At 45.0% G+C, this 25,269-nt stretch overlaps 1 protein-coding gene across 1 annotated transcript in view; it reads right to left on the bottom strand.

Annotated features, from left to right (window-relative positions):
• The window catches only part of LOC121876034 (maltase-glucoamylase, intestinal-like), a 41,233-nt gene that overhangs the window by 5,497 nt on the left and 10,467 nt on the right, over positions 1-25,269 (bottom strand). Inside the window, exon 5 of the mRNA XM_042380906.1 lies at positions 8,567-8,699. Within this exon, the coding sequence (XP_042236840.1) occupies positions 8,567-8,699 (133 nt within the window). The remainder of the gene's footprint in view (positions 1-8,566; positions 8,700-25,269) is intronic.

Genomic DNA, 25,269 nt, shown 5'->3' with positions numbered 1-25,269 from the left:
ATTCAACCATAAACCTGTAGTCTACATATTGCTTCGAATTTTGGTGTTTCAGTGTGTCGGTGAAGCTGATAATTAGATAAAATTTTGCAAAATGTTTCGAGTCGACAATGAAGCCTTAAAGCTCTTAGTGATTTAGTGAGTTAATTTGTTCGAAAAGTCAATCAAGGTTTACTAAATGCTTCGAAATAGCATTGAACCCCACTTTAATGGTTCAGTGTATTGTTCTATATGGAAATTAGATACAACTTTGGAACATGATTCGAAATAGCCATTAAAACGTTCCAACCCTTAATACGTTGTCACTGTGTCAGTCTAAATGTAAATGAGATAAAAATTTGGAATGTGTTTCGAATCTGAAAATGAACCGCCCATGACCTTTGAGGTTTCAGTGTGTTAGTCTGTCTGAATAGTCGAACCGCCTAATGGAACCTTGATGCTTCAGTTAATTAGTCTGTCTAACTATGTGTCTAACAGGTTGATTATTTCAGAAAGCTTCCCTCCTCCCCCCCCACTCCAACTCTTCCCCCTCCACCTCTTCCCCCTCCACCTCTTCCCCCTCCTCTTCTTCCTCCTCTCACGCCTCCTGATGACTTTAACGATGCCTTTCACCTCGTAGTTAACGACCTGCATGGGTCAGGTTCTCATCAGGGTAGAAAGAAAGAAAGAGAGAGTGAACGGGTGGGAAAGTGAGTGAGTGATAGAGAAATTCAAGTCTCGGAGTTAATGACATCGATAATGCAAGTCAAGACTGTCCCGAGAGAGCAACTTATAGATAGAAAGACTTAAACAAAAAACAAGAGAGAAATATGAAGAGAACGTGAGCAAGACAAAGAGAGAGAGAGAGAGAGAGAGAGTCTCCCCCATACTTCCATTTACAGAATTTTGTTGATGGTAAAAAGAAAAGTAATAATAATCCCCCTAATGGATTATTTTTGCTCTCTACTCATGGCAAGAAAATCAACGTCATTTTCTTGTCCTCGCTATTGACAGTCCGATCTCTATCTCTCTCACCCTCTCTCCTCATCTCTCCGTCTGTCTCTCTTTTCCCCCTTGCTTTTCTTATCTACCCCTCTATCTCTCATTCTTTCATTCTCTTAATATCCCTTATCTCCTCCTCCTCTCTCTCCATTCCCCCTTCTACCATCCATCCATCCATCTCTTGTCACCTCCTCTCTTCCTCCTTCTGGTCGCTCAAGAACCAGCAGTTACCCAATACATTTCCAGTCTCCTGTGTGTTGAAGCCGAGTTATCGAGTGACGAGTTGAGGTGTAGCAAACCTGATTGTGTGTGTATGAGAGTCGACGAAATGCTTTAGCCAACATGGGTGAATTTTAGTCAAGTGCTGTGGATATATTGTCTTTGTGGTGTTTTGCTTACTACGCCAGACGCTCGTTCGCTCGCTTTCTTGTTTGTTTGTTATTAAGAGTAGTTTGTGTATGGTTTAATTATTATTCTTCTTCTTCTTCAGGCTTACCGGGGTTAGTGTTTCAGTCTTAACAGGGTTAGTGTTTCAGTCTTACCAGGGTTTTAGTGTTTCAGTCTTACCAGTGTTAGTGTTTCAGTCTTACCAGGGTTAGTGTTTCAGTCTAACCAGTGTTAGTGTTTCAGTCTTACCAGGGTTAGTGTTTCAGTCTTACCAGTGTTAGTGTTTCAGTCTTACTAGTGTTAGTGTTTCAGTCTTACCAGTGTTAGTGTTTCAGTCTTACCAGTGTTAGTGTTTCAGTCTTACCAGGGTTAGTGTTTCAGTCTTACCAGTGTTAGTGTTTCAGTCTTACCAGTGTTAGTGTTTCAGTCTTACCAGTGTTAGTGTTTCAGTCTTACCAGGGTGTAATTATATCAGTCTTCTAGGTGTAGTTCCCGCCCTCGACAACAACTCTTATATGGTAGTTGGTAATATTGAGTCAGGACTTCCGATTGGTGCTCCGATTGGTGCCTTCCTTCACCACTCCTCCCCTTCCTCCTTCTGTCCCCCCTCCCCCCTACTGTCCCCCCCTTCCCCTTCCCCTCCTCCTGTCCCACCCCCTCTCCCCCCCTCCCCCTTCCCTCCTCCCCTATCCCCACCCCCTCTCCCCCCCTCCTTCTGTCACCCCTCTCCCCCTTCCCTCCTCCTGTCCACTTTTCCCCCCTCTCCCCCTCCCCCCTTCCTTCCTCCTGTCCCCCCCTCCCCCCCGTTCCCTCCTCTGTCCCACCCCCTCTCCCCCTCTTCCCTGTCCCACCCCTCTCCCCCCTCCCCTTCCCCCCCTCCCCTGCTCCACCCCCTCTCTCCCCCTCCTGTCCCCCCTCCCCTTCCCTTCTCCTGCCCCCCCCCCAGTGTGTAGCAGTGCACGTCGGCCAATCTCCTGGCTTGCAGGAGGATTTTTTGCTTTTATTTTTTTTCCGTGGATGAATTCTTATTATAGAAAAAGGTAATAATGTGATGAGCTTTATCTCTCTCTCTCTCTCTCTCTCTCTCTCTCTCTCTCTCTCTCTCTCTCTCTCTCTCTTTATTCTGGCTGTCTGTCTCTTTTTATATTCTGTCTCGCTCTGTATTTCGTTCGTTTTCTCCTTTCTGTCTCTTTCGCTCTTTCTCTCTCTGTCAAATATCTACTAAAACAGGTGTTGACAAGCCAATTAGCTCATCAGGTTCTCAGGAGACCCGGCAGGTAATTCAGGGAGTAAGTTGCCGAATTGCCCTGGCCTGAGTGTGTGTGTGTGTGTGTGTGTATGTGTGTGTGTGTGTGTGTGTGTGTGTGTGTGTGTGTGTGTGTGTCAGGGAGCTTAAAATGTTTTGGTCTGCAGAGAGAAGTGTCTTGGGGAGCTGAAAAGTTTGGTTTGGGAGAAAGAAAGAAAGAAATACTGGGTAAGTGGAATGAAGGAAGAGGGAGGAAGAGAATAAAAAGGTAGGAGGCAGGAAGAGGTGGAGGCGTAGAAGGAGGAAGAGGAGGAGGTGTAGAAGGAGGAAGAATAGGAGGTGTAGGAGGAGGAAGAGTAGAATTAGGTGTAGGAGGAGGAAGAGGAGGATGTGTGGGAAGCGGAAGAGGAGGAGATATGACGCAGGTGTGTGGGAGGAGGAGGCCGGGGGGGGGGGGTAATATTGATCTCACCAACCTCCGGCAGGAAGAAAAAATATTCCTACATGGCCCAGTGACTTTACTGAGTGGGTGGTAGAGAGATTGATTTTGCCGCTTACAGCGGCTACTACAGTATATTGTGCACCCCACACTCATCCTGTGAGCGGTGGCGCAAAAGGATTACAGAGTAGAGTTTACAAAGGGTCATAATAATTAATCCCCGTTGTCAGGATATTATGGCACTGAATGTTACACAGTATTTCATTTACATTATTTGTTTAGTTCTATACATAAAGGGTAACTTATTCACAACTGCGTGAGTACAGGCGTGTGAGGCAGTATGTCTGGCCTCACACTTTGTTATTCACATTTACGTGAGAGGTATTCAAGCACATTGCGTATTTGGTTCTGTACATGAGAATTGATATAGTTACTAAGTGCAAAAAAGTGGATACAATCTTAATATGTCGAGACCACCTGAACAAAGTTGAGACACCACAGCGCTTCCTGCCACCCTGGCGGACAGTTCCCTTCGATATCACAATACCGACGTATCCGCCTAAAAAATTAATTATACAAATCATTTATCTCCAACACACTGCCAAATTGAGAGCTCTTGAACACATACACACTCTACAGACTGATGATAATATCACACAGACCATCTACACTGATGGATCTCTAAACACCGCCTGTGGGAGGGCTGGAAGTGCTATTGTTGTGACTCAACCTGACGGTAATATAATTGAGAAAGGAGTTAGAATTAACAACTGGGCATCCACTCTACAAACTGAATTAGTTGCCTTACTCACAGCTATTGAATTCATTGAAACCACTGTTACTGACAGTCTCATCATCACTGACTCTCTATCCTCACTACTTGCCCTTGGCACCCTCGACTCAGGTTGTCACGCTCTTGTCTCTGAAGCCAGACACAAAAAATATGGTAGAGAGAGAGAGAGAGAGAGAGAGAGTGTGTGTGTGTGTGTGTGTGTGTGTGTGTGTGTGTGTGTGTGTGTGTGTGTGTGTGTGTGTGTGTGTATAATAACCTCCATTCTCTTTATCAAGCGTTATCAATAATTTTATCATCACCTCTCAGTTTGTTGTAATCTATAAGAGACCGATCGTGTGGTTAGGTTAGGTTAGGTTTATGTAAGATGATTCCACAGACTGTATCTTGGATTTTACGTTTTAACTAACATAGTCTTTTGACTTAGACTTTTCACTTAAGACTCCTGACTTAAAAGTTTCTACTAACACGGACTACTGACTTAAGACCTTTTGACTGACACAACCTGCTGACAGACGAGGATGAACTCACCTCTAATCTATATGACATGAATACCTCACCTCTAATATACCTGACGCACGTAGGACTCACCTCTAATCTACCTGACATGTATTACTCACCTCTAATCAACCTGACACACGAAGGACTCACCTCTAATCTACCTGACATGTATTACTCACCTCTAATCGACCTGACATGTATTACTCACCTCTAATCTACCTGACATGTATTACTCACCTCTAATTAACCTGACACACGAAGGACTCACCTCTAATCAACCTGACACACGTAGGACTCACCTCTAATCAACCTGACACACATAGGACTCACCTCTAATCATCCTGACACACGTAGGACTCACCTCTAATCTACCTGACACACATAGGACTCACCTCTAATCAACCTGACACGTAGGACTCACCTCTAATCATCCTGACACACGTAGGACTCACCTCTAATCTACCTGACACACATAGGACTCACCTCTAATCAACCTGACACACATAGGACTCACCTCTAATCAACCTGACACACGAGACTCACCTCTAATCAACCCTGACACACATAGACTCACCTCTAATCATCCTGACACACGTAGACTCACCTCTAATCTACCTGACACACGTAGGACTCACCTCTAATCATCCTGATACACGAGGACTCACCTCTAATCATCCTGACACACGAGGGACTCACCTCTAATCAACCTGACACACGTAGGACTCACCTCTAATCAACCTGCACACGTAGACTCACCTCTAATCATCCTGACACACGTGGACTCACCTCTAATCAACCTGACACACGTAGGACTCACCAATCATCCTGATACACGTAGGACTCACCTCTAATCAACCTGACACACATAGGACTCACCTCTAATCAACCTGACACACATAGGATTCACCTCTAATCAACCTGACACACATAGGACTCACCTCTAATCATCCTGATACACGTAGGACTCCACCTCTAATCATCCTGATACACGTAGGACTCACCTCTAATCATCCTGACACACGTAGACTCACCTCTAATATACCTGACACACGTAGGACTCACCTCTAATCTACCTGACATGTATTTCACCCTAATCAACCTGACACACGAAGGACTCACCTCTAATCTACCTGACATGTATTACTCACCAATCTACCTGACATGTATTACTCACCTCTAATCTACCTGACATGTATATCAACTTCTAATTAACCTGACACACGAAGGACTCACCTTAATCAACCTGACACACGTAGGACTCAACCTCAATATACCTGACACACGTAGACTCACCTCTAATCTACCTGACATGTATTATCACCTCTAATCAACCTGACACACGAAGGACTCACCTCTAATCTACCTGACATGTATTACTCACCTCTAATCATCCATACGAAGGACTCACCTCTAATCTACCTGACATGTATTACTAATCTCAATCTACCTGACATGTATTACTCACCTCTAATCTACCTGACATGTATTACTCAACCTCTAATTAACCTGACACACGTAGGACTCACCTCTAATCAACCAGACACACGTAGGACTCCAACCCCTAATCAACCTGACACACATAGGACTCACCTTAATCATCCTGACACACGTAGGACTCACCTCTAATCAACCTGACACACGAAGGACTCACCTCTAATCATCCTGACACACGTAGACACCCTAATCTACCTGACATGTATTACTCAATTCTCTAACTACCTGACATGTATTACTCACCTCTAATCTACCCTGACATGTATTACTCACCTCTAATTAACCGACACACGAAGGACTCACCTCATCATCCTGACAATAAGGACTCCAATTTCAATATACCTGACACACGTAGACTCACCTCTAATCTACCAGACATGTATTACTCAACTCTAATCATCCTGATGCACGAAGGACTCACCTCTAATCTACCTGACATAATACTCACCCTAATCTACCTGACATGTATTACTCACCTCTAATCTACCTGACATGTATTACTCACCTCTAATTAACCTGACACACGAGGACTCCAGCCCCAATCAACCAGACAAACGCAGGACTCACCCCTAATCAACCTGACACACATAGGACTCACCTCTAATCATCCTGACACGTAGGACTCCTCTAATCTACCTGACACACATAGGACTCACCTCTAATCAACCCTGACACACGTAGGACTCACCTCTAATCATCCTGACACACGTAGGACTCCACCTCTAATCAACCTGACACACATAGGACTCAACTTCAATCAACCTGACACACGTAGGACTCACCTCTAATCAACCTGACACACGTAGGACTCAACTCTAATCATCCTGACACACGTAGGACTCACCTCTAATCAACCTGACACACGTAGGACTCACCTCTAATCATCCTGACACACGTAGGACTCACCTCTAATCATCCTGACACACGTAGGACTCACCCCAATCACTCTGACACACGTAGGACTCCACTTTAATCAACCTGACACGTAGGACTCACCCCTAATCAACCTGACACACAGACTCACCTCTAATCAACCTGACACACGTAGGACTCCACCTCTAATCAACCTGACACACATAGGACTCACCTCTAATCAACCTGACACACATAGGACTCACCTCTAATCAACCTGATACACGTGACTCACCTTAATCAACCTGACACACGTAGGACTCACCCTAATCAACCTGATACACGTAGGACTCCACCTCTAATATACCTGACACACGTAGGACTCACCTCTAATCTACCTGACACACGTAGACTCCACCTCTAATCTACCTGACACGAGACTCACTCTAATATACCTGACACACGTAGGACTCACCTCTAATCATCCTGACACGTAGGACTCTAATCTAATCTAACCTGACACACATAGGACTCACCTTTAATCAACCTGACACACGTAGGACTCACCTCTAATCATCCTGACACGTAGGACTCACTCTAATCTACCTGACACACATAGGACTCACCTCTAATCTACCTGACACACGTAGGACTCACCTCTAATCTACCTGACACACGTAGGACTCACATCTAATATACCCGACAACGTAGACTCACTCTAATCTACCTGACACACGTAGGACTCCACCTCTAATCAACCTGACACACGTAGGACTCACCTCTAATCAACCTGACACACGTAGGACTCACCTCTAATCAACCTGACACACGTAGGACTCCACTCTAATCAACCTGATACACGTAGGACTCACCTCTAATCTACCTGACACACGTAGGACTCACCTCTAATCTACCTGACACACGTAGGACTCACCTCTAATCAACCTGATACACATAGGACTCACATCTAATATACCTGACACATAGGACTCACCTTTAATATACCTGACACACATAGGACTCACCTCTAATATACCTGACACACATAGGACTCAACTTCTAATATACCTGACACACATAGAACTCCACTTAATCAACCTGACACACGTAGACTCCACCTCTAATCAACCTGACACACGTAGGACTTACCTCAATCAACCTACACACGTAGGACTCACCTCTAATCAACCTGATACACATAGGACTTACATCTAATATACCTGACACATATAGACTCACCTCTAATCAACCTGACACACGTAAGACTCAATTCTAATCATCCTGACACACATAGGACTCACCTCTAATCAACCTGATAAATAGGACTCACTCTAATATACCTGACACACATAGGACTCACCTCTAATATACCTGACACACATAGGACTCACCTCTAATCAACCTGACACACGTAGGACTCACCTCTAATCATCCTGACACACATAGGACTCACCTCTAATCAACCTGATACACATAGGACTCACCTCTAATATACCTGACACACATAGGACTCACCTCTAATATACCTGACACACATAGGACTCACCTCTAATATACCTGACACACATAGGACTCACCTCTAATATACCTGACACACATAGGACTCACTCTAATCTACCTGACACACATAGACTCACCTCTAATCTACCTGACACACATAGGACTCACCTCTAATCATCCTGATACACGTAGGACTCACCTCAATTAACCTGATACACGCATCACTCCTAATCAACCTGACACACAGGGCTCTACCTCTAATCATCCTGATACACGTAGGACTCACCTCTAATCTACCTGACACACATAGGGCTCACCTCTAATCATCCTGATACACGTAGGACTCACCTCTAATCATCCTGGTACACGTAGGACTCACCTCTAATCTACCTTGAAGGGGGATGACAGCGCCGCCTCTCACGTTCACATTAAGGTCGCTGAGGAGTGTAGCGATGGTCTGGTCCGTGCCGTTGTAGCTGTCCGAGATGATTGACCCTGAGTACCAATTGTACCTGAGGAGGAGGAAGAGTGGTGAGGGGTAGTTGGAGGAGGAGATGGGAGGAGCAGGGGATAGGAAGGGGGGAAGACAAGCAGGGGAAGTGGAAGATGAGGAGGGAGGGGAAGAGGAAGAGAGGAGGAGGAGGTCGATATATTATGTATGAAGAATAGAATCTCTCTCCTAATACACATACTATATACATGTGTGCTTAACTACATATCATAATCACATATTTGTAAAAGCAAGAATCAAAGTATCAGACGAAGGAAAATAAACAAATATCCAAGGATTAACAAATAAAACAAGAAACAAACAATAAAGAACAATAACAAACAAACAGTAACAATCAATAAACAAGAACAATAACAAGAAACAATCAATAACAATTACAAATACAACAAAAACGAACGATAAACAATAAGAGCGATCAAGAATGTCCTATTTTCAGGTTAAATCACACTTGAAAAAAACAAAGACAAAAACAAAACAAATCTCTCCCTCACGTAAAACCTCCATCAGTTAGATCGGTAATGACAGGCAGCTCAAGACAGACCCCAAGATCCGTGGTTGGGTAGTAATGAGACCTTAACACGCAGGTACTCTTCTTGAGGTAGGTGGTTAGGTTTACAGGGTCAGGTTTGGTTTGCTAGGCAAGTAAGCTGTTTGGTTACGTCAGGTTTGGTTTGGTTAGGTCAGGTCAGGTCAGGTTTGGTTAGAAGATTAGGTTACGTCAGGTCAGGTTTGGTTTGTTACGTGTCAGGTTTGGTTGGGTCAGGTTTGGTTTAGGTTAGGTCAGGTTTGGTTAGGTTAAGGTCAGGTTTGGTTAGGTTAGGTCAGGTTTGGTTTGTTAGGTCAGGTTTGGTTAGGTTAAGTCAGGTTGTTGTGGGTAGGTCAGGTTTGGTTGGTTAGGTCAGGTTTGTTAGGTTAGGTCAGGTTTGGTTTAGGATGCGGTTTGTTAGGTTAGGTCAGGTTTGGTTAGGTTAGGTCAGGTTTGGCTTGGTTTAGGTCAGGTTTGGTTAGGTTAAGTCAGGTTTGGTTATTAGGTGCAGGTCAGGTTTGGTTAGGTTAGGTCAGGTTTGGTTAGGTTAGGTCAGGTTTGGTTGTTAGGTTTGTTCGTATACGTTCGTGAATATTCTGTTTTGTCAGTCACCTTTGGGATTCGCTTGTGTGTAGTTTATTTACATATGTGAATGTTTACCTTTGTGTTTACATTATCATGGCTTTATTCTCTCTTCTTCTTCTCTTCTCTCTCTCTCTCTCTCTCTCTCTCTCTTCCCGTATAGCTACAAGTTTCGCCTGTCCTGTTACCACGGTCTCACACCCAGACCACCAGGGGACCGAAAATGTCAAGTCGTAAGATCAAATTATGTTTTTGTTCATGGCAGCATCTGTGTCACTGTATTATCCGCAGAGACAAACTACTGCGGTCAAATAGCGGGAGAGAGAGAGAGAGAGAGAGAAGAGAGAGAGAGAGAGAGAGAGAGAAAGAGAGAGATTTATTCGCCTTATTGCGTGTGAGATATTACCTCATCCCAGTTGCCGAGAGAAAGAGAAAACGAATGAGACAGAGAGATAGTAGCCTCTTTCAAGTCAGTCAGAGATATTTGCTACGGAGAGAGACAGAAGAGAGAGAGAGAGAGAGAGAGAGAGAGAGAGAGAGAGAGAGCTGAAAGAAAGATGAAGAGAGGAAAAGGATGGAGAGAGAGAGAGAGAGAGAGAGAGAGAGAGAGAGAGAGAGAGAGAGAGAGAGAGAGAGAGAGAGCTGCCTCATCTAGATCACCAAGCAATGTATTCCTCGGTCTTATTCTACACCAGGTAATCACGGAGGCTGGCGTCATTGCACGGAGGTCTGGTCGTTGATAATAAAGTGTGTCTGCCCAGATGACTTAACGGAACACGGAGCTTTAACTACGGAGCATGAACACTGGGTAGGAACACGGAACATTAGAACGGAACAATGTCACGGAGCATCTGTACTTAATATGATAGATAGATAGATAGATTGATAGATAGACAATGAGAGAGAGATGGAGACACAAACAAACAGACAGACAGACAGACAGACAGACAAACAGACAAACAGACAGACAGACAGACAGACGAAGAATTACCACAATTAACTGTATCAACACTAAACTCTCACCTGAACTAATTAAACAAAAAATGCTGAAACGCGAAAACAAATAAGGAGACGATAGCTTATGTGTTTACGGAAATATTAGGTTCAGTCTCCCTAACATCTGGACACTAAGTAGATGACCGAAGATGACTGAAGGAAATGACTAAAGTAAATGACCGAAGATGACTGAAGAAAATTACTAAAGTAGATGACCGAGGATGACTGAAGGAAATGACTAAAGAAATGACTAAAGTAGATGACCGAAGATGACTGAAGAAAATTACTAAAGTAGATGACCGAGGATGACTGAAGGAAATGACTAAAGAAATGACTAAAGTAGATGACCGAAGATGACTGAAGAAAATTACTAAAGTAGATGACCGAGGATGACTGAAGGAAATGACTAAAGAAATGACTAAAGTAAATGACCGAAGTCCCATTTTCTACCCGATGAACCTCTCTACTTAATCCACTTTTCAGTCATCGTCATCACACCGAGGTTTTTCATTCATCACTTGACTGGGAATTTAATGTAATTTTTACCCACTCGGATTAAAAACACACCTCAGATTTAATCCCCACAATAGTCTAATTAACTGGATTATAATCGGAACCATGAAACGAGTAATCAAGAATCAAATTACCTGATATACTAATTAGCTCCAGAGAGAGAGAGAGTGGAGTGTCATTAGCGAGGTTCTGTCCAATTGGAAACCTTATGACCGGAGGTGTCTTGTGGACTACTCAGAGACGAGACAATACCACCGTGGCAATATAAAAGGTGTGTGTGCGTGTGTGTGTGTGTGTGTGTGTGTGTGGCAATCAGCGTCATGTGGTGTGGCAGGTCGATATATGATACTCTGTTTCCTCTGAATTGGCTTGTCTATAAAAAAATTTTCTTCCTTCCTTCCTTCCTTCTCTTCCTTCCTTCCTTCCTTCTTCTTTCTCTCTCCTTCTACCTCATCCCTTTCTAGTTTCACCCCCTCTTCCTTTCCCTCATAAGTCCACCATTCCTCCTGCCTCCTAATCCACCACCTCACCCCCCCACCCCCCACCCCCACCCCCTCCACATCCCACCACCCACCTCACCTCCCCACCCCCTCACGCCCACCCACCACCACACCCACACACGTTGAGGACACTGCCCCCAGAGACAGTTGGTAGGCCCCCCGTCAGTGCCCTCCCCCCAGCAACAGCGTGGGACCTTTCAGTTGATCGTCATGTTTGTCTTTCCTCCCATCAGCGTTTATTCTTTGAGAATTTATTGCCTTGATTTTGAGGATTTATTGCCTTGACTGAGAATTTATTGCCTTGATTTATGATTTATTGCCTTGATTTTGAGAATTTATTGCCTTGATTTTGAGAATTATTGCCTTGATTTTGAGAATTTATTGCCTGATTTTGAGAATTTATTGCCTTGATTTTGAGAATTTATTGCCTTGATTTTGAGGGATTTATTGCCTTGATTTTGAGGATTTATTGCCTTGACTGAGAATTTATTGCCTTGATTTTGAGGATTTATTGCCTTGATTTTGAGAATTTATTGCCTTGATTTGAGGATTTATTGCCTTGATTTTGAGAATTTATTGCCTTGATTTTGAGAATTTATTGCCTTGATTTTGAGAATTTATTGCCTTGATTTTGAGGATTTATTGCCTTGATTTTGAGGATTTATTGCTTGACTTTAGGATTTATTCCTTGATTTGAGATTTATTGTCTTGGTTTTGAGGATTTATTGCCTTGATTTTGAGAATTTATTGCCTTGACTTTGAGAATTTATTGCCTTGATTTTGAGGATTTATTGCCTTGATTTTGATAATTTATTACTGTATGAGAGTTGTTATTAATATCTTTCGCTGTGATTTTTGCTGCTGTTCTCGGTGTTTTTGATGTTGTTTACATAAATCACTGTTATTTATTGCTGTTAATACGCTTCTCTCTGTTGTAATTGTCAATCACTCTCATTACGTCATTTATTCCTCTTTTCGTCCCATATTTATTAAAGTTCCTTATTACTGCATTTATCCACTACTTAATTACATCCAGAATAACAGATAATTACTCAAAACTCGCCAGCGTATAATTACACCTGGCGATTAATGAAGATTATAAAACACATGGAACTATCCCAAGAGTCATTAAGTACAGGTAATTACGGTTAAGCTACAACTCTTTGAACCCTGGAACCTAAATTACTATTATTAGCTGCTATTTCTTTTTATCGTTATCATTGTTGTTGACGTAATTGGTGTTCCCCGCCCGCTACCGTATTCGTCAATCACTGTTATTGCTGGCGGGGTAATTGCTGGCGTTATTACCTCATTAACAGAATTTTTTTTTTTTCAACAGGTATTAAATGGTGATTAATGTTTGTCTTCGGGTCTCATAACGTGTGTGTGTGTGTGTGTGTGTGTGTGTGTGTGTGTGTGTGTGTGTGTGTGTGTGTGTGTGTGTGTTTTCATAGCGCTCACGAACGCAAACTAGATACATAAACACAGCGACACTTGATGTATTTTCAGACACCTGTAAAACATATATATATGCAAATCTTACTGAACACAGGTATACAGGTACACGGTCACATACATACATACATACATACATACATACATACATACATACACTTAATCTACATTCACCAACACACAAATGTGGTTTAACAGTGTGAGGGTTTAAGAATTTTGTTGACTGGTTTAATTACGTAAGGTAGATATTGTAGCGTACTTAAGACTCTATAGCGTGAAAGCTGAACTAGTATAAATATTTACCTGTGAGAATCGTTACCTGGGTGGATTGGTTTCTTCATCTGTTGGGGTGAGAACCATCTGTGGAGGTTGTGTACATTAAACTTGACTAAACTTTAAATATGTCGACCACCATCTGAGCAGACGGACAGACAGACAGACAGATGACAGACAGACAGACAGACAAACGAACAGACATAGGAAGACAGACAGACAGACAGAAATGACAGACAGACAGACGAACAGATATAGGTAGACAGACAGACAGACAGACAGACAGATGACAGACAGACAGACGAACAGACATAGGTAGACAGACAGACAGAGGGACAGTCAGACAAATGACAGAGAGGCAGACAGATGACAAACAGACAGATATGAATAAAACTACAGCTACACCTATACAAGTGCTGGAGTGTAATATTGGAAGTTCATTTGATAAAACTTAAGCTGAGGTTTAACTCGATAAAACATGAAATAAAACTAAACAATTCTATATCTTGAATCGTAAACCCTCAAGGCACATTACACACTTCAACACACAAAGTTCTATATTAAACTTTTCTGAATCACTTGAAACTTTATTACCCTCTCCCTACTTTCACCTCATCATCCACTCCTCCTTCCTTCCCTCCACGTGACACCCACTCAGGAGGCTCCTGAAGGTGGTGGTGCTGTAGGAGGGTACAACGAGGACCTGCCATGTCTTCTTCCTGTGGTATTGTCTTAGTTTTGGTTAGGAAAGTTTACGTTAGGTTTGGGCCCTCTGATCCAACACACACACACACACACACACACACACACACACACACACACACACACACACACACACACACACACACACACACCATCGTTGGGAGAAACCTTTTGATTAGTATGATTAAATGATCTCCTGTTGGGTCTGGTGGACGGTAAGCCTGATACTATCTCCCCTCTCTTCTCTCCCCCTCCTCTCCTTCTCTCTCCTCCTCTTCCTTCCTTCCTCCTCCCTTTCCTTTCCTTCCTCTTCTCATTGTATGGTAAACATCCGCCTTGTTAACAAGACCTCCCTGGCATCTCCTCCCACCCCCTCCCCACACACACACTGTAAACCTCTCATAATCAATATAACAAAACACAAAGAATTGGTTATATATTTAGAATTTGTTTACAGACAGATAGACCAGACAGGCACAGACACATACAGATAGACAGACAAACATGGATAACACTCTCTTTCCCCTGAGTTGAGTTTAGCCTGACCGAAACATCAAGCAGCTGAAATGAGACGAAAAATGACGAGACGAGATGTTTGTATCCGAATTCTTTAATGGATCCTAAATTTCGTATACTGGCCAGCGAGTTTATAGCTGAGAGAGACGGTGTGAGGAAATGTCTCGTATCCTGGCCACGTCTCTCATTTATCCTACCTTTCCCTTCCCTCAACCTTCATCACCCCCTCCCCCCCCTTCTTCCCTACCCTTCCACATCTCTCCACTTCATTCACCTGTGCTTACCTACACCTGGGGAATCCTTAACACCCTCAGGTATTCCACATTATCAAGAGGGTGAAATTGAATCGAGGGAAGCTATGTATTCAGAGTCTTCTTCATCTTGAGTCCCTGTGGAGATCTAACGGGTGTTGAGTAGCGGTGTGTGGGAGTGGTGGAAGAGGTATTACTAACTATTTTCTTGTGGTTGTGGTTGGTTGGTTGGTTGGTTGGTTGGGTGGTGGTGGTGTGGTTACTCTTGTGAATTTTATAATGTTGCTATTGTTGTTATTGTGGTTGTGGTGGTGGTTGTTGTGATTATAGTTGTTGCTGTGGTTATTGTCGCAATTACAGGTGTATTAAAGTGACTGTACAGGTATGATCTTTAATTATCGTTCACTTACTCTGGATAATAACTTGTAAATGTCTCTCATACTTGGTGGTGATATTAACTAAGAAATACATTTATCCTCATCACTCACCTTCCTCACACAGGTAATATTAGGCGTCACTCATACACCTGTCTTGATCACCCATTTACATCCAGGTAGGAAGAGGTGTGTTTGTTTTTTATTTTGCTTCAAAGGTGTGATTTTTATCTTATTTGGTTACTTCAAGAAAATGCTAGGAAAGGTATAGCTCTTCTCTCTCTCCAGGTCCCCACGAACCTACTAATGAGTTACCTGCTCACGAGAGAACACATCAGCCTCAAGGTGTGATTTAACATTGGTACTAAATCCCTTTGACACGGTAAGCCCTCCCCTAGACGTCATTTGCATGTCGTGTGTCGCTTTCCCCTTTAGAGTTGAACAATTACTCGTTTCATTTACCCGCGGGACGTAATGTAATCAATTATGTGTTAATTTGGTTTCGATTCACTCAGTGTATTTCAGAGCTCTTTGGTTATTGTATTTTGTTAGTGGAGAAAAAGAGAGAGAGAGAGAGAGAGAGAGAGAGAGAGAATTGGATAGATGGACAAAGAGACCGAGAGAGGGAGTGAAGGAGAAAATGTGAGACAGAATGAAAGAGAGAGAGAGGAGAAAGAGAGAGACAGGAATGTGAGGCAGTAAGGAAGAGACAGATCTTACCTTACCTCGCTACCCCACACTCTCTCTCTCTCAGGCTGACAAGTACCTGGCTGCCTGAAGAAAGGAGGGAGGCGTCCACAGTAAATAGATTACGTCGACTATGACTTAAATCAGTGACTTTGAGATGTTGTTGGTCGGTTCTGGGATGTTTTTAGAGAGATATATATATATATATATATATATATATATATATATATATATATATATATATATATATATATATATATATATAAAAAATATTATTATTATATTATTATTATTATTATTATTATTATTATTATTATTATTATTATTATTATTACGAGACAAGAGGTAAAATTTTTCCATAAACTCTACGGGTAAACACATCACATTTCACTTAACCTTGATGACCTGATCAAATGTATATCATTACGTTTGATCACTCCCTCCATAACCACTGACCTTCCTGTGTGACCTTGTTTTAGTATGACTCTGTGTACTGATTTTAGTTGATATTGGTTATGTAATGATGTATGGTGTGTGTGTGTCGATGTATAGATCTGTGTAGAGTATAAAGGATATTATACATACATACATACATACATACATACATACATACATACATACATACATACAAAGACCTAGATCAAGTCACCTTACCTTCTGCTCTCTGGTATAGTAATTACAGGTAAGCCCGGCTAGGTTAATGATCCCTGGTTAATTGGGTCCTTTCCAGAAACAGGATATTGCTGTCTTTCCCTCAGTGTCTTATTTTCGAACCAATCACTGGGGAGACGGATGGACAGACAGATAGATAGACAGACAGACAGACATAGACAGACAGACAGAGAGGATAATTGAAAAAAATAGCGAATAATTAGGAAAAGTGGATACTGCTCTCGCTTCCTCTCTTTCGGGTCACTGGTTCGGATTCCAGGTGTACCCTCAGTTCAGCCAGGTATGATGGAGGTAAAGAGATCTAGTGAAGTACCTGTCTACACTGTCTCCTAATGGGCTCAGAAATAAGACTTAAGAAGACTTCGTATAAGACTGTTGAGCATTACGTCCCCCCTAACGCACCGACCGTAAGCCTTAAGAGACCCACATACAGTATAGTTTTGTCTCACAATTAAAAAAAAAATGGCGTGGAAGGAAAATGGGAAAGTTTTTTAATCGTTATCTCTAAGTAATGTTGCCAAGTTTACATCAACCCCTACCCTTTCAAACACCATTTTTCTCCCTCCCTCCTTCCTTCCCTCCTTCACTCCTTCCTTCCTTCGCTCCTTCCCTCCTTCCCTCGTTCCTCCCTCCCTCCCTCCCTACCGAATTCACTTTGTCCACAACTGTACATTTCATAAGGAGACGAGGAGGTAACAATGATGATTACCGTAGTATAGCAAGAACAACAACACCAGTAACAGCAGCAACACCAGTAACAGCAGCAGCCCCAGTAACAGCAGCAGCACTGCAACAACAGCAGCAGCACCAGTAACAGCAGCACCACCAGTAACAGCAGGAGCACCAGTAACAGCAGCAGCAGCACCAGTGACAGCAGCAGCACCAGTAACAGCAGAGCAGCACCAGTAACAGCAGCAGCACAGCAGCACACAGCAACAGCAGCAGCACCAGTAACAGCAGCAGCACCAGTAACAGCAGCAGCACCAGTAACAGCAGCAGCACCAGTAACAGCAGGAGCACCAGTAACAGCAGCAACTGGTACAGCAGCAGCACCAGTAACAGCAGCAGCACTAGTAACAGCAGCAGCACCAGTAACAGCAGCAGCACCAGTAACAGCAGCAGCAATTCAGTAACAGCAGCAGTACCAGTAACAGCAGCAGCACCAGTAACAGCAGCAGCAACACCAGTAACAGCAGCACCACCAGTAACAGCAGAGCACCAGTAACAGCAGCAGCACCAGTAACAGCAGCACCAGTAACAGCAGCACCACCAGTAACAGCAGCACCAGTAACAGCAACAGCACCAGTAACAGCAGCAGCACCAGTAACAGCAGCAGCACCAGTAACAGCAGCAGCACCAGTAACAGCAGCAACACCAGTAACAGCAGCAGCACCAGTAACAGCAGCAGCACCAGTAACAGCAGCAACACCAGTAACAGCAGCAGCACCAGTAACAGCAGGAGCACCAGTAACAGCAGCAGCACCAGTAACAGCAGCAACACCAGTAACAGCAGCAGCACCAGTAACAGCAGCAGCAATGTAACAGCAGCACCAGTAACAGCAGAGCACAGTAACAGCAGCAGCACCAGTAACAGCAGCAGCACCAGTAACAGCAGCAGCACCAGTAACAGCAGCAGCACCAGTAACAGCAGGAGCACCAGTAACAGCAGCAGCACCAGTAACAGCAGCACCACCAGTAACAGCAGCAGCACCAGTAACAGCAGCAGCACCAGTAACAGCAGCAACACCAGTAACAGCAGCAGCACCAGTAACAGCAGCAGCACCAGTAACAGCAGCAGCACCAGTAACAACAGCAGCAGCACCAGCAACAGCAACAGCACCAGTAACAGCAGCAGCACCATAACAGCAGCAGCACCAGTAACAGCAACAACACCAGTAACAGCAGCACCACCAGCAACAGCAGCAGAACCAGCAACGCAGCAATCAGAAACTGCAAATTCAGCAAGCAGCAACCAGTACAGTAGAACCAGCAACCAGTAACCAGCAACACAGAACAGCAATTGCTGTTATAACCAGCAAAGTTAAAACCAGCAATTAAGCAACAGTAACAAGCAAAGGTAACCAAAGTAAATAATAACCAGCAACAGCACAATAACCAGCAAATCGTGTTAACCAGCAACACCAGCAACAGCAGCAGCAACCAGCAAGCAGCAACCAGCAAATAAGGATAACCAGCAACAAGCTGTGATAACCAGCAAACGTGTTGATAACCAGCAAATCGTTGTTGCTAACCAGCAACAGCAGCACAATTCAGCAAGGCTAACCAGCAAATTGTCAACTGAGCAACGAAAAACCTAACCAGCAACAAGAGCTAACCAGTAACAGCAGCAGATAACCAGCAAATGAGCAGCAACCAGCAACAGTTGCTGTAACCAGCAACGCTAAGACAACCAGCAACAGTTGCAGTTAACCAGCAAACGTTGCGTTAACCAGCAACAGTAACCAGCAACAGCAAGTTAACCAGCACGTGTTGCCAACCAGCAATGTTAACACAGCAACAGCGGTTGCTAACCAGCAAGGTAGCAACCAGCAACGTTGCTTAAGCACCAGTAACAGCAGCAGCTAACCAGCAACAGCAGCAGTAACCAGCAACAGCAGCAGCACCAAACAGCAGTTGTTAACCAGCAAAGTTAACAGCAAGTAACACCAGTAACAGCAGATGAACCAGCAACGTTGTTGTTAACCAGCAATGTTGTTACACCAGCAACAGCAGTTGTTAACCAGCAACAGCAGTTGTTAACCAGCAACAGCAGCACCAGCAACACAGCAGCAGCACCAGTACAGCAAACACCAGTAACAGCAGCACCAGTAACAGCAGCAGCACCAGTAACAGCAGCAGCATAACAGCAGCAGCACCAGTAACAGCAGCAGCACCAGTAACAGCAGCAGCACCAGTAACAGCAGAGCACCAGTAACAGCAGCAGCACAAGTAACAGCAGCAGCACCAGCAGCAGCACAGTAACAGCAGCAGCACCAGTAAAACAGCAGCAGCACTAGTAACAGCAGAGTACCAGTAACAGCAGCAGCACCAGTAACAGCAGCACCAGTAACAGCAGCAACAGAAACAGCAGCAGCACCAGTAACAGCAGGAGCACCAGTAACAGCAGCAGCACCAGTAACAGCAGCAGCACCAGGTAACAGCAGCAGCACCAGTAACAGCAGCACACAGTCAGCACCAGTAACAGCAGCAACACAGTAACAGCAGCACCAGTAACAGCAGCAGCACCAGTAACAGCAGCAACACCAGTAACAGCAGCAGCACGCAACAGCAGACAGCACCAGTAACAGCAGCAACACCAGTAACAGCAGCAACACCAGTAACAGCAGCAGCACCAGTAACAGCAGCAGCACCAGTAACAGCAGCAAACTCCAGTAACAGCAGCAGCAACAGTAACAGCAGCAGCAATCAGTAACAAAGTACCAGTAACAGCAGCAGCACCAGTAACAGCAGCAGCACTCAGCAACAGCAGCACCAGTACAAGCAGCACACCAGTAACAGCAGCAGCACCAGTAACAGTAGCAGCACCAGTAACAGTCAGCACTGTAACACATACTCAGCAACAGCAGCAGCACCAGTAACAGCAACACCAGCACAAAGCACCAGCAACAGCAGCAGCACCAGTAACAGCAGCACTAGTAACAGCAGCAGCAATTAAGCAGCACACCAGTAACAGCAGCAGCACCAGTAACAGCAGCAGCACCAGTAACAGCAGCAGCACCAGTAACAGCAGAGCACCAGTAACAGCAGCAGCACTGCACAGTAGCAGCACAGTAACAGCAACAGTAACAGCAGCAGCACCAGTGTTTGCAGCAACAGCAGCACCAGTAACAGCAGCAGCACACAGCACAGTAACAGCAGCAGCACCAGTAACAGCAGCAGCACCAGTAACAGCAGCAGCACCAGTAATAAGCAGCACTAGTAACAGCAGCAGCACAACGCAAGTAACAGCAGCAGCAATCAGCAACAGCAGCACCAGTAACAGCAGGCACCAGTAACAGCAGAGCACTAGTAACAGCAAAGCAGCAACAAACAGTAACACCAGTAATAACCAGCAACAACAGCACCAGTAACAGCAGCAGCAACAGCAGCAAAGTACTCAGTAACAGCAGCAGCACCAGTAACAGCAGCAGCACCAGTAACAGCAGCAGCACCAGTAACAGCAGCAGCACCAGCAACAGCAGCAGCACCAGTAACAGCAGCAGTACCAGTAACAGCAGCAGCACCAGTAACAGCAGCAGCACCAGTAACAGCAGCAGCACCAGAACCACACAACCACAGCAGCAGCAACACCAGTACAGTAGCAGCACCAGTAACAGCAGCAGCACCAGTAACAGCAGCAACGTAACAGTAGCAGCACTGTAACAGCAGCAGCATCAGTAACAGCAGCAGCACCAGTAATAGCAGCAGCACCAGTAACAGCAGCAGCACCAGTAACAGCAGAGCACCAGTAACAGCAGCAGCACCAGTAACAGCAGCAGCACCAGTAACAGCAGCAGCACCAGTAACAGCAGCAGCAATCCAGTAACAGCAGGAGCACCAGTAACAGCAGCAGCACTCAGTAACAGCAGCAGCACCAGTAACAGCAGCAGCACCAGTAACAGCAGCAGCACCAGTAACAGCAGCAGCACCAGTAACAGCAGCAGCACCAGTAACAGCAGCAGCACGTAACAGCAGCAACACCAGTAACAGCAGCAGCACCAGTAACAGCAGCACACCAGTAACAGCAGCAACATATGAACAGCAGCAACAGCACCAGTAACAGCAGCAACATACAGTAAAACAGCAGCAGCACCAGTAACAGAAGCAGCACCAGTAAACAGCAGCAGCATTCAGTAATAGCAGCAGTACCAGTAACACAGCAACACCAGTAACAGCAGTAGCACCAGCAACAGCAATTAGTAACAGCAGCACACTAGTAACAGAGCAGCACCAGTAACAGCAGCAGCAAGTAACAGCAGCACAGTAACAGCAGCAGCACCAGTAACAGCAGCAGCACACAGCAGCAGACAGTAACAGCAGCAGCACCAGTAACAGCAGCAGCACCAGTAACAGCAGCAACACTAGTAATACAGGAGCACCAGTAACAGCAGCAGCACCAGTAACAGCAGCAGCACCAGTAACAACAGCAGCAAGTAACAAGCAGCATACCAGTAACAGCAGGAACACCAGTAACAGCAGCAGCACCAGCAACAGCAGCACAACAGTAACAGCAGCAGCACCAGCAACAGCAGCAGCACCAGTAACAGCAGCAACCAGTAACAGCAACAGCACCAGTAACAGCAGCACTAGTAAAACAGCAAGCAACACCAGTAACAGCAGCAGTAACAGCAAAGCAGCAGCACCAGTAACAGCAGCAGCACCAGTAACAGCAGCAGCACCAGTAAACAGCAGCACCAGTAACAGCAGCAGCACCAGTAACAGCAGCAGCACCAGTAACAGCAGCAACCAGCAACAGCAACAGCACCCAGTAACAGCAGCAGCACCAGTAACAGCAGCAGCACCAGTAACAGCAGCAGCACCAGTAACAGCAGCAGCACCAGTAACAGCAACGCACACCAGAGCAAGCAGCACAACAGCAACATTGTAAAAAACCAGTAACAGCAGCAGCACCAGTAACAGAGCAGCAACCAGTAACAGCAGCAGCACCAAACAAAGGCAACACCAGTAAAGCACCAGTAACAGCAAAAGTAGAAGCACCAGCAACAGCAGCAGCACCAGTAACAGCAGCAGCACCAGCAACAGCAGCAACCAGCAACAGCAGCCAGCAACCAGTAACAGCAGCAGCACCAGTAACAGCAGCAGCCAACCCCAGCAACAGCAGCAGCACCAGCAACGACAAGAGTAACCAGTAACGCAAACAACCAGCAACATAAGCAGAAGCAACCAGCAAAAGCAGCAGCGTAACCAGCAAACAAGAGTAACAGCAACAGCAGTAACAACAGAAAATGCAGCAAACCAGTAAACCAGCAGAACCAGCAAATAGCAGGAGCACCCAGTAACAGCAGCAGCACCAGTAACAACAGCAACACCAGTAACAGCAGCAGCACCAGTAACAGCAGCAGCACCAGTAACAGCAGCAGCATCAGTAACACAGCAAAGCACCAGTAACAGCAGCAGCACCAGTAACAGCAGCAGCACAGTAACAGCAGCAGCACCAGTAACAGCAGCAGCACCAGTAACAGCAGCAGCACCAGTAACAGCAGCAGCACCAGTAACAGCAGCAGCACCAGTCAACAGCAGCAGCACCAGTAACAGCAGCAGCACCAGTAACAGCAGCAGCACCAGTACACCAGCAGCACCAGTAACAGCAACAGCACCAGTAACAGCAGCAGCACCAGTAACAGCAGCAGCAACCAGTAACAGCAGCAGCAACAGCACAGCAGCAGCACCAGTAACAGCAGCAGCACCAGTAACAGCAGCAGCACCAGTAACAGCAGCAGCACCAGTAAACAGCAGCAGTAACAGCAGCAGCACTAGTAAACAGCAGCACCAGTAACAGCAGCAGCACCAGTAACAGCAGCAGCACCAGTAACAGCAGCAGCACCAGTAACAGCAGGCACCAGTAACAGCAGCAGCACCAGTAACAGCAGCAGCATCCAGTAACAGCAGCAGCACCAGTAACAGCAGCAGCACACAGTAACAGCAGGAGCACCAGTAACAGCAGCAGCACCAGTAACAGCAGCACCACCAGTAACAGCAGCAGCACCAGTAACAGCAGCAGCACCAGTAACAGCAGCAGCACCAGTAACAGCAGCAGCACCAGTAACAGCAGCAGCACTCAGTAACAGCAGCAGCACCAGTAACAGCAGCAGCACCAGTAACAGCAGCAGCACCAGTAACAGCAGCAGCACTAGTAACAGCAGCAGCACCAGTAACAGCAGCAGCACCAGTAACAGCAAGGAGCACCAGTAACAGCAACAGCACCAGTAACAGCAACAGCACCAGTAACAGCAGCAGCACCAGTAACAGCAGCAACACCTAGCAACAGCAGCAGCACCAGTAACAGCAGCAGCACCAGTAACAGCAGCAGCACCAGTAACAGCAGCAGCACCAGTAACAGCAGCAGCACCAGTAACAGCAGGAGCACCAGTAACAGCAGCAGCACCAGTAACAGCAGGGCGAACAACAGCAATACGTCGCAATAACAAGAGCAGTTCGAGCAGCAGTATTGTAGTAAGAGCAGTCACATGTTGCTTGATACCACCCGGCGACTGTTATACACACCTGATGCATGACTTACACACGCACACACACACACACACACACACACACACACACACACACACACCTGTCTGTCTATCTGTCTGTCTGTCTGTTTGTCTCTGTCTATACACGGTTCCCTCCATCTCGTTAAAACATACATGGTCACCTTCCATCCATATTAACAACATACACGGCTCCCTGCCTCCATCCTATTAATACAACATACACGGCTTCCTGCCTCCATCCTATTAATACAACATACACGGCTTCCTGTCTCCATCCTATTAATACAACATACACGGCTTCCTGCCTCCATCCTACAGTGTTAATACAATATACAGTTACCCCCCTGTGTGGTGAGTGAATGACTGGTTGTAATGCAGTTAGCGAGAATCAGCCTTGAACACAACGTGGGTGGAGTGACGGGTGACGGGGTAATGTGACGGATGATGGTGACAAGGCCAGTTGACGGTGATAGGGCCAGGTTAAGCGACCCTCATCCACATTATTATACGTGTATGGTGAATATTTATGTTTTTCATATATTCAGTGACACCTCTATTTAACGGACTATATGGAGAGGAAAGTCCGTTATATCGAGGGTCCGTTAGATGTGAAACCCATCTATCGAAATACATAGAGATGATAGTCCATTATATTGAGTTTCATTAGATGTGAATGGGCACACACACACACACACACACACACACACACACACACACACACACACACACACACACACACACACACACACACACACACACACACACACACCTGAATTACTAAGTGAAGATATCTAGTTAAGGTAAGGTCTCCACACAGTTTTGCCGCCATTTTGAGACATTTCCAATAGTAACAACGTAATTTATCTACTTAGACAAATTCTTACATATCCCGTTATGAGGAAATAGTTTTACCCTAGCGAATCTGAAACCAGGACTCCAGAGGTTCGTATATATCAGAGAAAATTGTTCCATAATGGGAGTTTAAATACACACCAGGTACCCGGATTCGAGCTTTAAACGACCCCTTGTTGAGTTGATGTCCTTGTTTATAGTTTAGTGGTGACTGTCAGCTGTTTGTTACGATTAAGAGATTTTATTAAACCATATTTAAAATGCGACCCACACACACTCACACACCTAATCCAGTCCAATCTACACTCCAACCTAACCTAACCTAACCTAATCCAGTCCAATCTACACTCCAACCTAACCTAACCTAACCTTATCCAGTCCAATCTACACTCCAACCTAACCTAACCTAACCTAATCCAGTCCAATCTACACTCCAACCTAAC

The sequence above is a fragment of the Homarus americanus genome, unplaced genomic scaffold, assembly GCF_018991925.1.
Source record: "Homarus americanus isolate GMGI-L3 unplaced genomic scaffold, GMGI_Hamer_2.0 scaffold15811, whole genome shotgun sequence".
NCBI lineage: Eukaryota > Metazoa > Arthropoda > Malacostraca > Decapoda > Nephropidae > Homarus > Homarus americanus.
The sequence above is the reverse complement of the archived record's forward strand: the minus strand, read 5'-3'. Positions and strand labels throughout refer to the sequence as shown.